Raw genomic sequence first — 14,853 nt, 5'->3', positions numbered from 1 at the left:
ATTACCGTAATGTTTTTTTGTTACGTATTATGGTAAATGCATAACTTAATTATACAGCAAAAAAAATCATTTCGGACGGTATCATAAAAAAAACTTTTTGGAGACAATACATAATATCAATTAATACAATTATACATGGTATAAAAACATAACATTTTAAACAACAAGTACTTATACACCTTTATTTATAGAAACTTTCAAAAACTATCACCAACAAAATGAATACAGATTTTTTTGTTGAGTTCTCAAATGAGATTTACTAGATACTGGGCTTTTGGGTTTTAAGTTCATCTTAATATCTTGCCTGAAACATTTCAGCAAAAAAGTCTTGACTGAAAGTGATTTTCAATTTTCAAGTGTAATATTATTGTAAAAATAAAAAATCCAAAATTTATTTTATTGTTTGAAAATTAAAGACAATATACTCCATTGATTCTTCCAATTTATCTTAAATGGATAATATTAGAGAACATTGTATTCTTCTGCGTACATGTTTTAGCATTGATATAGGTTGAATCATCTTTTTCTCTTATTTTATCATCCGCTCCTGAGAAGAGCGTTTGGACATCACCAGATGCCTCTAGGAGACTCTAACACCAGCCAGAGCTCTCTCATCCTCCCACGTCTATCCCGCATCCCTAAGTTCCGCCGAATAAAACCGAAAAATAGTAATTGACGGCCTTCCCCAGCACGGCGGGAGCCTGTAGTTGTGGTTTAGGAGACAACTTGGGTTAAGGCTATCCTGAAATATCCGCACCGCATGTCCAAGCCAAGTCCACGCACCTTCACGACGCTCATTTTATGGTGCCGCTGAGTTCGTTCTCGGATTTTAATGCCAGTAATAAAGTCGAACCCGTTATGTCATATTTTTTTCAAACATTAGGTGTTCTCGAAACACGAAATTTCTCAGTTTTGGTTCTAAGTTCCCGGGTTCGCACTCATATAGAAGTGCTAGAAATTAATAAGAGTTGAATAATCAGCATTTCGTTTTTCCCGTGTATAGACAAGAATTCCAAAAATCACGCATCGTAAAAGTCGATCTAGCAATTCTTTGGTGGGTCGCGAGCTCTTTGTGTAGACCTACATGCTTGGCTATATGAACTCCTAGACTCCTCGACATTCCCGACCCTTTATTCAATATTGGATGATCAGGATCATCCATCTAGGTATTTTGGTATTTTTTAGGAATATTATTGTAAAATAAAATAATTAAAAAAAACAACAATACTTTTCTCAAATTATTTCATTAGACGTTTTATCAAAATTGTATTATTTATTCAATTTTATTGCGACCACAATCGAAACATATCCTTTTATTTTCAGAAAAACTAATTTAAAGTAAACTAATGATAAGACACCTAAACATATTTTTACATAATAATACGAATCCAGTAAACGTAATACCTTTAAATTTGAATTAGGATTAATCGAATTACATGATGGAATTGAACCAAAAGATAATCAATGAATTTTAGAGAACCCTTGAGAATTGCATTCCGTCGAGATAAGATAGCGCCGTTACGCCACAAACGGAAATCCGGAAGTATTCCCCTCTCTCTTACCTGCCCCCAGTTTATGAATGAACGTGTAATGATTCTACTATTGGCCGCCCACCTCCCCTCCACTATCGGCGCCGTGCCATTATCGACACGAGTTTTTTTCCTTCAGTTACGAGCCATTTGCCGATGCATATAAACATGGCTAACAGGGCGAATAAATTAATTCAAAGACGATCTTTCGACAGAAAGGATCGCAGCGCACGTGCACGAGAAAAAGATCGATCGCGAGTAACTGTCATACATGACAGATAGTGATAAATAAATAAATAATAATTACGTATTTTTTTATAAAGTGTATTACCGCAAGTGACTCACAAAAGTGACGTTTTGATAGGAATACGCCGGTTCTCATATGAATCGGTAAAGTGAATATTTTTATAGTGGTTTTAAAATGAATACGTTAATTAGTTATTTGTCTTATTTGACAAATTTCGCAAGAAAACAGTCAGAACGTAAGTTATTAATCATGTACATATATTTAATTTATTACATTTTTTATTTTATGTACAAACGCCGGCGGTACTATGACTCAAAAAAATATGTACACAGTACTATTTAATTGAAACCTTATTTAATATTATTCCAAATTCAGTGAAATGTACTTAATTAAATACATTACCGTAATATTAAAAGTTTTATAAACTGTTATTTTTTAATATTATTGTTACACTGTCGCTCCTGGTCATAGATAAAACTCGCATTATCAATGCACGCATATATGTGACGTAATCATAATCAATTATAAAGTGATTAATTGCATTTTTTTACACAATTACACAGGTGGAATCCTTTAAAAAAATAGTGTCTGTATAAATTACTTTATAGTAATATTGTTTACTTGTTAACAGCAGTATACTTTTATTTTTTTAGTTGTGTTGTATATATTTTGAAAAAATTATAATATTTTAGGCACATCGTGTCCTGGTTTATTTTTCACAATTTTAATAACTTAATATTTTCTCAAAAAAGGCATGTTACTTAATCAATATATTGCTTTAGAGTTTATGGCAGGTAACGAAACTAGATATACACAATTATTGTGAAAAAACACACACATTGGTTTTGTCAGGAAACAAACCTCGGATTATTATCTTAAAATGATCTCCACACTGGATTTCTAGGCTACAATTCTAGAATATATGTAAATGAAATGAATTATTTCGTTTAGTTTTCATTCAAATAATATCAGCCTTGTATTTTAACCTAAGGGTGCCTATGTTTCTTCAAAAATCAAAAGTTTTAGATAATGTTACTTGCAATAAATTTTACAATAATTATATCCATAAAAAAGAATCAAACTAAACTTTATAACAAAAAACAGCAATTCTTTTTTTACCATTATTATTTCTAGATAGCAGTCACATTAAAAATAATTCGCGACTATTTCAATATAACAATAGCAACAAAAACAACAAACCATCACACCGTTTCCCCGTAAGGGTAGGCAGATAGGATAGAACGCCACAACACTCTATCTTTGCATACAGATCTCGCTTCCTCTACATTCATACATCTTCTCATGCACGCGCGCCGATTATTCCGACTTTTGACATGTCCATCTTTAAGTATTTGTTGGATTTGGTCATGCCATGTCTTTCTCGGTCTTCTTCTATTTCTGCATCCATAATCTCCCTAAAAATTTCGAAGTGCCTTAGAGACATTTTATAATTTATATTCATAAAAAAAATTTAATGCTAGAATAGAAATGAATTTTATTTTTTACTTCTGAAATTCGATTTTATCATTTTATCGAAAATTGCATTCCTTCAGATATAATAAAAAAATATTTTTCATTTTAACTACCAATCAAAAATAGCTAAAACAATGAAATCGTTTTAAAGTTATGTTGTTTATGAAATTATACTTTACTTGTTCTATTTAATTTGTTGAGTGAAGTTCAAACTGTTATTTAACTATCTTTTTATAAATAAAAAAATAAAAATAAATGTTTACTAAGTCATAACTAAAAAAGATATTATAACTTCAACATTTGGTGAGCTAGTGGGAAATATCAGGTTTTTAAACAGTTTTTTTTTCTCGACTATAACTGCATGCTAAATTAAGTTTAACGATAGTTGTACTAAGTTTTTAAAACAAAAAACATACCTAGGTACTGATTTAATTTTACTTTCAAACCAAGTCATGCGCACAGACGCGGAAAAAACACTATGCAGAAACGATATGAATTTATGTACGATCCAAGAAATATATTTTATAGATCGGCGTGGGTGGATCCCTTTATAATTTCTACAAAATACCCTTTGATCTTGGTATTTAATGGCAGAATTGTCACTTTGTATCTAGACCAAACATTGTCAATTTTCTGCACTCGCATATGTAGGTACACATTTAATGTCAGAGAATTCGATCGTGGTAGGAATTTTCGTTCGAGGTTTTGTATGTTGGAACATATTACTCAACAGTTAACGTTCATTCCGACGTTATTTACGACCCTGTGATTCAACTGTTGGTGTACAAAATGAAGAAACTGCTTAAGAAACCCTTCGGTTAATAATCATGCTACAAAATATCACGAAGCATCGGAATTCGATACAACAATGTTCCCTTTGTTGAAGTTTTGTATGTATATTCACAAATAGATCGTTCATTTAAATAATATTACTAATTGTGTTCCCTTAAACGGCCACTAAATATTCATAAAGATGTTCATATAAAATTTAACAGGTTTGTGTTTGATTCAAGAAAAGATTTTGTATTATAATACATATTCGGAAAGTACTTCACACTAGGCATTTTTAGTACGAGAAAAAAAAATATTTTTGTTGTTTTCAATAACATTACTTGTTTTTAAAAGGCATGACTTCTGACACTTTAAGGGCAGATTTTTTAACAATACACAATAGTATAGCATATTTACATGTTCTTACAATATTTCCAAGCAAAAAAATATTATTTTCATATTTAAGATTATTTTCGACCTTCATTTTTTTTTCACTCGATCCCAAAACATAAGGCGAAGTAAATGAAAACGCCCTACTATTAGTTTTTTATTATCTACGTTATGTGCTGTACATTATACATTGTTTTTTTTTTCGTTCTTTTTCTTAGACCTAATGGCCGGTTACGGTAATTTGGGTCCCGGTAATCTCATTCATTACTCTGGCGGTAATCTGACGTTGGGGATTTCCTAGACAATTGTCGTCACTGGCCAAAGCGGAACTATCACTTTCTCATGTATTTTTATCCAATCTTGGGGCCAACAATTAGACCATGAATCACTTCTTACTTCTTAAAGTAGTTGTTTAAAGCAAAAAAGCACCGTCCCTTGAAAAATTGAACAAAAATAGTGATCATAGTTCACTTCATCATTTAAATACCTTACTACGTTTTTATCCGAGTTAAGAGGCATTTGTAATACCTATCCTTTGTTTTATTTTTACATATTTGTAAGTCTATTAAAATAGTGTTATTACAAACAATTACTTTTAGACAAAACATCGAGAATATAAACACTATCGAAGTTAATCATAAAATTCCCCGTAGTCAAGTTAGTAAAATTTTATTATAAAATTCCCCGTAGTCAAGTTAGTAAAATTTTATTATTGTAATGTCAATTGAAATTCCGGAAACCCGGAGTCTCTGTGCGCGAGAAAGTGGAAAGGTCTTAGATATTACACACTTTCTAATGCATTTTTTCACATAACAATTCATTCAAAATGCAATGTATCCAACAAGATATTTCTGGAACAATTTTAATAATAAGTACATACTTTGAAGCGGGAAAATGTCGTCCGGCTATTTTTTATAGGACGAAAATCAAACAGTGAGTCAAATTTCATGACCCAGCATTACTCTAGAGAGGAAAAGATGAGGAGGGGGGAGTAACCCTCTCTAGACGCTCATTCTTTGAGACCGCTAAAGCCTCCGTCAGTCGTCAATAGGACCTCGAGTCGTTCGGGCGCGCCTTGTATCATCAGTAAACCGGTCGCCGATGACTCAAACTTGCATAAGACGAGTCGACGAAAATTCGCCGAAAGTTTTGAAAATTTCAACAAATATTTTTTAAACTATGAAAGTGATCGATTTGTTTCTCGTGCTATTTTGTATTGAGCGAAATGTGTCAAAACGTTTAGAAACAGTGCTTTTTTGATTTTACATTTAAAACTATGTACGCATAAATTGCAGAAAAATTTTCATGGATGAAACGTCAAGCGGTGTGTGTTTAATAAATACTTTTGTTACAAACATTTCAAAAAAATTCGTCGACTTAAAAAACACTTAATATAAAACGACTAGCTTAGAAATATTTTCAAATTATTCAATTATTTTTTTACTAAAAACTAACTAAGTTTAAAAGTTACAAGCAATCCCCTTAAATGGCTAAGCATTTGCTTAACTTACACGTTTTCTTATTGATTTTTACTGAAATTATAAATATGAAATATGATTTTTCTTAAACCTGGATATTATAAACTATAATTTTCTTCAATAACATACGAAACCAAAGTACTCGTATGATATAGTAAAATACCGATTTTATTTGTTTTAAAAAACACTAAACACCAAAGAAATCTTTAAATGCAGTGTCATAAATTTAAATTTGAAAAAGATTCTTTAGGTTACATCTTGATCATTTTTTCTGACATTCAAGTCACGAAAATACCCTAGAATTCGATTGTGATATACTGTAAAACCCAGAAAATAATTTTGATTAATTTATTATATAATAAAATTGAAAAGAGTGACTTACGCGTTTTATTATTTTGTAGTATATTATTACACTTACCTTTATTTTTATTTTTACAATTCTTATTAAATAATGAAATTGGTGCACATTTGACATTTGAGGTGTCATACAAAGCCGATAAATACTCATAATAAACAACATGTCGTTTATCTTGGCATGACGGTAATTCTGGTAAATTTATAGAAAATAAATCATTTTATTCTAAACCTTACAAAACAAATGGGATTTGTACATTTTTATTCTGTTAGGAGAAATTTTATATCAACAAAAATAACTTCGCCACTTAAAAATCATGCTCGTGATTTGATTTATGCTTTTCTCGACAAAAAGAGGCGACTTATAAGGTCAATCCTCAAAAGCAAAAATACATGCATTTTTATGCTAGTTCAATAGACATGTTGCATAACTTTCAATTTAAACGATAAGTTAATAAAGTTTAATTTAAAAACATTTTTTACAACGCATTTGTGATTTTCCGTTCCGGTTCCGAAAATAATTTTTTTGTGTCAAAAAGTACAACTAAATCGTTAAAAATATATTGCATAGTCAAATCCGCAATTACAGAAATGAACATTTACTGTTCATTTTGTATTTTCAAGTTGCTTATTTTTTTCTCTCGTTTTTTCAGATATATTCACAAGTAGACTATCACATCTCTTCTTCGCGTCTGTGCTCCTATTGAGCGTGATGTCTCCCGTCTCGGCTGCGCCTTCTCCACTTCTAAGAACGGCCAACCCTCCTAATCATAAGCCAGTCCATTCAACAGCCTTCATCAACCCCTGCGCGGTGTATAAAAGCTCCAGAGAAGTGAGGCACGGACCACAAATCACACTGACTACGATACAGAATGAGCTGAAGCAAGCGCTCAACCACTTCAAACATATTAACGAGACCCTGATATCGGGAGTTTATGAGAGCACTTTGAATTTACCGCATAATCGATGCAAAGTTAAAGTACTGGCCGAACAAAAAACGGTAAGGATTACTTCATATTTCGATTACTCAATTCATTCTCTCATAAATTGAATAATAAATGAAATATTGGTATCTCTATTAACGAAAAAGGACTTAAACTAAAATGTTGTAAATTTAATAGTTCTAAAACTTATGTAAACTGATACCCGCTGATAACTGAGATGCTGAATTTATTTGAGAAAATATTACCTTTTCTCGTTGGTTCAAAGTAAATATTTAATATGTTCGTGTTTGAAGCTCCTTACAGAATTTTTTTTAGTACGACTAGAAGTACCTTATTGCTCAAAAAAACTTTATAATTAAGGTTTTATTTCCAACAATAATCAAAGATACCATCATGTCTTTTTAAATTTACAAAAATTATTCATTTTGGGGCTGCTTTTTATCCAAAATAGAGTTCCTGTAATTATCTTAATGTCGTAGTACTAACATTGATTTATTACAATCGTATTTATTTTCAATTGTTTGTAAAGGTGTTGTTAAATAATTTATCGACCAATCCATTCCGACGGATAGCAGTCCGCATTGCATTGAAGCCGATGAGAAAATGCATCACTTACACCCACTGAACGCACTCCAACTTCTGACGTCATTTTCACTCACAACTTTCAATACCAAAGCCTTAAAATGTCCTTTGACAACAATTATTTATAATGTATTATATTTTCTCGGGTATTTTCAAAAAAATTATCAGCGATTCTAAAAGTGTGAAAATGTCATAATTAACATTCAGTTTTGATCAACTAACGTTGTCGACTAAATATGTTTATTTTAATCATAATAAGGGGGATTGGGGAAGTTCAGTGTCTTTTAAAAAATAATATTTGTTAACAGACGATTAAACTCAGCTTTTTTATTTACATATCGTATTATCAGCGCTATGATTTTTTAAAGTTTTGTATTTCTGGAATAACTCCGCGTGTGACGTCAGAGGTGGTTCTCTGTTAGTTCTCCCCATTGGTCCATTTACGGTAAGCGGACCGGATATCCTTCACAACTGTCATATCATTGGTTGGTTCATTTGACCAAGTGACGTCAATCAAAGTAGTGCGTTTTTATTAAAATAGTTTTTGTTTTTTCGTTCATTTTCAAGAAACTTTACGGTACGATTCAATGCTCTAATTGTTACCGCGCGCAAGGAAACATTTTTTGTATCCAATTTCTCGTAGGGCTGAAGTTTCTCATTGCATAAAATCTTTCATATATACTTCATGTTGAAAAAAAACCCTCTAAAAATTCATACATTTAACCAGTTTTTAGAGAAATTTTACTTAGGTACAGTAAAGCCTTTACGAATTAACATATAGTACACACATATTTAGAAAATCTATTTTAGGATATACCTATCTAGATTCTTTACAGTTAAAGCTAATAAAAATATTCAATTATTATATCAATCATGTGCAATAATTGTGTTTTTTTTTTTATTATCTTCGTGCGGAAAGCCGTAACTGAAAAATTAAGTGGCTTAATCCCTAAATTACAACTCGCTTATTTCTTTATGTTCAAATAAATCCAAAAATGGTGGAACAATTTTGAGATTATGTTTTTTAGACTCCCTAATGGAATTATTATACATGATTAGTAAAGAAAAAAATGTTGAGACTAATTGCGTGTGAAGGCACAAAATTATAGGTCGAATTGACTTTTCGAAATGTTAATTAACCGTGAAAAGGAATTGAAAAGTAGTCGGCTATTACAAAAAGTCAGTAAAGGATGATGTGGAGGTGAACTTTCTCGGTTTATTTCCTCTGATGTAACCGAGAGAACTATAAAACGAGTAAGCAGAGACGCAAACGCACAGGGAGAAACGAAACATCAGCACGCAATAGTAAAAAAAGACACGTCGGTCGGTCGGGCTGGTGATGGTGGGTCGAGTCGGTAAGGTGGTTCAACAAATAATCATTCCATCAGGGACACGAAGCTCGCTGCATTCCGCGACTTCCCCTGAAACAGATGTAAAATGATTCGGCCAGAACGCCAGTATTGTTCACGACTTTGTTTCAGATCTCATTTTCCCCATTTGAATAAATAATATCTTTGAATTCACTTTCGACCATGTGTCTGCAGTCTCGGGCGTACATTTCTGAACCTACACAAAATTGTTCATTTAGTACCTACTTATGTGACGGTTGATCAAAATTCCATAAAGCCAGCGACTTTGTAAAGAAGTTTCTCACATCCTTTACATCTTTCATTAGTGTTTCAATACTACCATGCATGATTTATAGGAAGTCGAACATTTTATTACTTGCATATTTTACCGTCGCCGAGCTTTTTGTGCCTATTGTGATAAATACGCCATTCTCGAACGAGCCTTAACTTTAGTGGATGCCATCCTTTGTTGCGGATGTACGATTTCGCAATCCCATAAAATACCACTCGGAATATTTCGCCGTGGCGGTAAAGACGTCGACGTGTTTTCCTCCGAGTATAATACCGACAGCTGCCCGTGGCACTGAACAGGTATCAGTCGATACTACTCTCTTCAGCACCTCATTTGTCGTGTCCGCAGCGCATGTCTTACGTTCCCGAATGGCAGTTATGGTTCAATTAACGACAAATTGCCCTCAGTTAGAGATATTCCCACTCCGGTGACTGCCGCGCCGACAGTCCGGGCAATTTATGCTGTGTGAGGTGAATTATATGTTGTACACAGTAATTAACCGAGCAATAATTATATGTAAAAATAACGAGCTCGGCTCCTTTTGTGATTAAAGCTGTACTGACATTTAACTCGACTCGATATGGAGCTTAATGATCAGCTTCTTGTCGTGTATTTGTATCATTCAACCTTACTTCTACTTACCTCCGAGGTATAATGGTTTCTCGAAAAGAACCCTCATTTTGCGATCGAGATTATTTATCCGCCGGCTGCAGGTTTTCCACTCTCCTTTTGAATGCGGGTGTCATTTTAATTTAATTAACGTTTGACTGTAATGTTGTTTTCTTTGTTGTTACAGGTTCACCATGTAGTGACGAAACTCAACAGCGAGTTACTAGTCTTCGCAAATACTTTCCAAAAACTTTCTGATATGGTTCTCGGTACAGAAAGCGCCAGTGTAAATAAAATCAAGCCCGTGAGAAAGGAAATTCTAAAAGAAATCAACAATCATCTGAAGAACTTTCGGTGCGAGATGGAAATTATAATCAACGGTACTCAGGCCGTAGCTCCGGTCGGTCCTGACTGCGGTTTAGAAGTCTTCGGTCATTCCTGGCCGAAGAACCCTAATCTCTCGTTAGTATTGCCAGCAGACATGATAACCTTCGTCCGGTACAAGACATTCCTGGAGGAGTGGTTGCAGTTGACGCAAGAGGTCTTCGCTGCAACGAGGACCAGAAAACCGGGCAGAACGCGTATCATGAAACGCGGAAGTAAAAAACAAATCAAAAAACCAAATAAAAACAAAAAAAGGATTGTTACCGCGACCAAACCGAAACCTAAACCTAAACCTAAATCTAAACCCAAACCCAAACCCAAACCCAAACATAACCAGAAATCCAGAAGAGTAAAGGCGTAGACGACTATGTTTATATTAGTAAAAATATTTTTTATGTACTTTTGGGTAATTCATTCTGTGATATTTACGATAGCTAAGCAGGTTTAATTAAATTATTACTTGTAATTAACTTATTCTGCGAGTAGTCTTGTGATGTGAGAAAATGTCTATTCTCAATATGCTCCAATGTCATGTAATGACTTGAACTTAAAGTTCCTTTCAGTGTTTTAAGAAATTAATAGGTTTTAGGAATATTTATTGAATTTTATTCGATACGTGTTTTATGTCGAACATATCTGAAGAACTGTAGTTAATTTAACATTAAGTAGGTGAAATTTTAAATGAATGAAGCTCGTACTGAATTAGGACCTAAGAGCTACTTCGAGAGTTTACTTGTGTTTATATGAAATTTTGTTATTGCATAAAAAAAACATTGTTGATTCGAACGTATCTTGAGATTTTTACGTTCTCAAATGACTTGAGTAAACATTTTGCAAATCTCTTATTTATTTATAATTATTTATTTATTAATCAAAAGTACGCAGTACTTGTACAAGAACATTAGCATTTAGTACGTTCCTACGCTTTAGACTTTTCTAACTCTAGATATATTTTTGATTATTGTACCAAAATATTTATTTCGTTCATCAAAAGTATTATTATCTTATAGTAAAAAATATGACAAAAATTTTTCGATTTGAAATGTCGTCAGAACATTATTATTTAAATAAATAAATGGAGCCATACCTAAATGTCATATAAAATTCGATTCTCAAGACACGTTTTTTATTTCAATTAAAGTCATTTTTTCAGTGTAATTAAATATTAGAAAAATTGAGATCTATAACGTTTGTGTGTTTCATATAATGTAGGCCAAATTGTGAACACTTTGCTGATGATACTTGTTTTTAATCTACCATAAAATGGTTTTGTAAAATAGTTTCCTAATAGCGAATTTTGTTAAATATGTTTTAATTTTAAGTGGCTTAGCTTTGTTACTTAAGTAATTGTCGTAAATCTTATGATAGATTTAATTATAATAAGTTACGTCGTTCTCAAAACATCGAAATATTTATTAATTATGTAATTAACTTATTGTATCTTTAAATAATGCTTAAGTATCGAATTATTGAATTATTGTGACGAGACAATCGTTTTTACTTTTATACGGAATGTAAAAATAAATATTTTTTTACCAAAAAAAACATTTTATTTTATTTTACCTAATATCTTTTAATCATACATTTTGTATCCAAAACTGAAAATCCCCTGTTCAACAATATGCTTTTTGCTGTTAGAGTATGAACATGTAAAATTGCTTTAATAGTAATATTTTTCATTGGCAGACATTTTGATTAAGAGAAAAATATTATAGAAAACAGAAAGGCCAACGTTTGTAGAGCTTATGGCTAGCCGAAGACAAGACATAAGTCTTATCGTCACTTTGAGTCCTAAACTGCTGTTTTTTCTTTCCAAAAAATGTTCTCGTCTGTAGAAATATCTGTACATACTTCAGGTTCGTAAACAACAACAAAAAACAATGAAACAGAGAATAATAAAAATAAACTAATGTAAAGTGTAAAGAAAAACTCATTTTTTTAACCACTAAATTATAAACCAATATAAAAGGATAAAAATAAAATATTTAAACACTATAAAAAAAAGCCTTTAGGCAGTTTTACCTTGGTAGTAAATGCAAAGGGTGATGAATTCATATTGAGTCATGAGGATAAAAAAAAGGCGATACCATTTCCACCATCACCGTCGGAAAAAAAAATCGTCACTAGGTACACAAGACAGATAAAACAAATTGTATTACTTACGCAATTCATTAGCATTATCCTACTTGCACCTTATGGTGCCTTTGGTGCTTAGGGTACTGCATTCATCTTATTCATTTGTATTCATCATATTATTCTTCATATACATCGCATCCCGGGAATAACGGAAGCACAACTCAAAACACTAATTTTTCAGAAGATTATCTGGTTAAACACACTTCCACGCTATCTGTAAACTAACATTCATTCGCAAAAACAAGAACTTAAAGTTTACTCCAAGTGCCATAAAAAATCACAATAGCATCCACTATTGTTTCTTGATTTTTTTTTTATATTTCATTTTTGCTTTTAATGAGACAATTTTTAAGAATTATTCTTTAAATAATGTGGATCAGAAATATATATTTAGGTACAATTCTGCATACGTAACTCACTACGACAATTTTGGAATTGTGTCATTATTATCGCTCAGGTACAACATGAAGGCAACATGTTCAGTCTAAGTCAGCAATTACATCATTTAGTAGCCTCTTCTATAAAATTAAAGATCTCAGACCTTTTTTTATTTTTTGGTCAAAAATAATATACGGTGGACTTAAACGCTACAATGACACTGATAAATTACGATGAAGACAAATTTAAAATCAACCTGATAAATTACATGTAGACTAGATTTACCGGACGAGAAATAACATGACTAGATCTTATAATATTTATTATATTACCCTAATTCCATTATAAACAAAGATTAATAATAAAAATAATGTGACCTCACTGGGGTAAACTGTGTCGAGGACACTTATTAATACATTTTTTCAAAATATTTTTACAAAGTGTAAATAAACAAAGAAGACTATACAGAGATAATTAACAAAATGTTCGGACAGTTTTAAACAATACGTATTTATGTTTATATTTTATTTATGTACACCTATATTATTTACATTATAAAACGTACAATAAAAGAATTAAAACATAACATAAACTATACATTTGTGGAGCAGTTGATTAACTATTGGAATAAAAATCAGACAAATTAACATCCTCTGTGACTAGCAGTTTCGTAGTACATTCTGTCGATCAATTTTTGGACAAATTTTCAAACAAATCCGGCGTTATTTCAAAAGTGGTGCACGTTATGTCGTCTTCCAATACAACAAGAGATCAACAATGTTTTGAGCATATCCAAATGCTTGTAGACTGGCTGGATTTTCTCCCTAAGGAGTTGTTCATATTTAAATTTGTTGAAAACATTTTTGAAATCCAGCCAGGCTGTAAACATTTGGACATACTCAAAACATTGTTGAATCTGGTAAAAGAAGAAGTATAAATTGGAAAAGGGTTTTCTTTTTCCCTGTAGGTGAATTGATTCAGCCAGATGAATCTCATCCACTTGATAAAGGTTTCAGCTCTTTTATTTTACAAAAGTCAACAGATGGAAGAGTTGAGGAAATGTGGATGTTCAAACATAGACAGAATGGTGAATGTTACACAGTGTGTAAAGTGGCCACTCAAACCAGCCAATCACAGGTCATAAGCCCTGTAAATGCCTAAACATATGCCTAAACATATTATTCTCTTCTCAAAACTGTTTTCCCTGTCTGTTGCAACAAATTTAAAACGACAAGAGTTCTATTTTCTCTCTTCCTCTTTCCTTCCAAACTCGTAATTCCATATTCCACACCCTTAAATATGTATAACATTATGATATTCCAATTACAATTCTTCTTCTCCATATATGGATATAATATTTAACATGCCCCTTAGTTTATTCAAACATAAATTACCACTCATTCTATTTGGCTGCCATACACTTCCACTTGCTTTTTAATGATTAACATGCTTACACAAATCTGAAGACTGACTGTCATACAAATACACACAAACACACATTTTTACATATTATACATGGTTTTCCATACCAGACTGCGAAACTTTAGAGGAACATTCCTCATGGTAAGCTTTAAAAAAGTATTACCAATTTAACTCTCATTTTTTTATAATCTCAAAATGAAGAAAATCCTTAATTTCTTGGTTGAGCGGTCTTTCCACAAGCTCATTTTTTTTTTGGAAAAAAAGAGCTTGTGGAAGATTTTTTAAAGCAATGTTTCCATGAAGTTTCGCGGTCTGGCTCTGAAAAATCCATTTATATTGTATATGCACCCTCGCACACATAAAAAAATGTACCATAATTTATATTGCTGCGATGCACTCCCACTTGCTTTTTAATGATGATAAATGAAATAAAATAAAAAAAAATAAAAAAATATTATGCCACACTTGAACATTAACTGTCATACAAATACACACAAACCAAATTCTTACATATT

The 14,853-nt window shown here is 32.0% G+C and overlaps 1 protein-coding gene across 2 annotated transcripts; it reads left to right on the top strand.

Annotated features, from left to right (window-relative positions):
- Positions 1-1,666: 1,666 nt before the first annotated feature.
- Positions 1,667-11,333, top strand: LOC148276353 (uncharacterized). Of its 2 annotated transcripts, none has more exons than XM_088234390.1 (3): positions 1,667-2,011; positions 6,896-7,242; positions 10,206-11,333. In XM_088234390.1, the coding sequence occupies exons 1-3, from the start codon at positions 1,951-1,953 to the stop codon at positions 10,761-10,763; spliced, it is 966 nt and encodes a 321-aa protein (XP_088090516.1). In that variant the 5' UTR covers positions 1,667-1,950; the 3' UTR covers positions 10,764-11,333. The 2 variants fall into 2 exon arrangements, with proteins under 2 accessions (XP_088090516.1, XP_088090517.1); XM_088234391.1 differs by lacking the exon at positions 1,667-2,011 and adding an exon at positions 5,466-5,734.
- Positions 11,334-14,853: the final 3,520 nt, after the last annotated feature.

The sequence above is a fragment of the Micrasema longulum genome, unplaced genomic scaffold (assembly GCF_059751315.1).
Source record: "Micrasema longulum isolate JH-2025_06_02 unplaced genomic scaffold, ASM5975131v1 h1tg001234l, whole genome shotgun sequence".
Lineage (NCBI taxonomy): Eukaryota > Metazoa > Arthropoda > Insecta > Trichoptera > Brachycentridae > Micrasema > Micrasema longulum.
The sequence above is the reverse complement of the archived record's forward strand: the minus strand, read 5'-3'. Positions and strand labels throughout refer to the sequence as shown.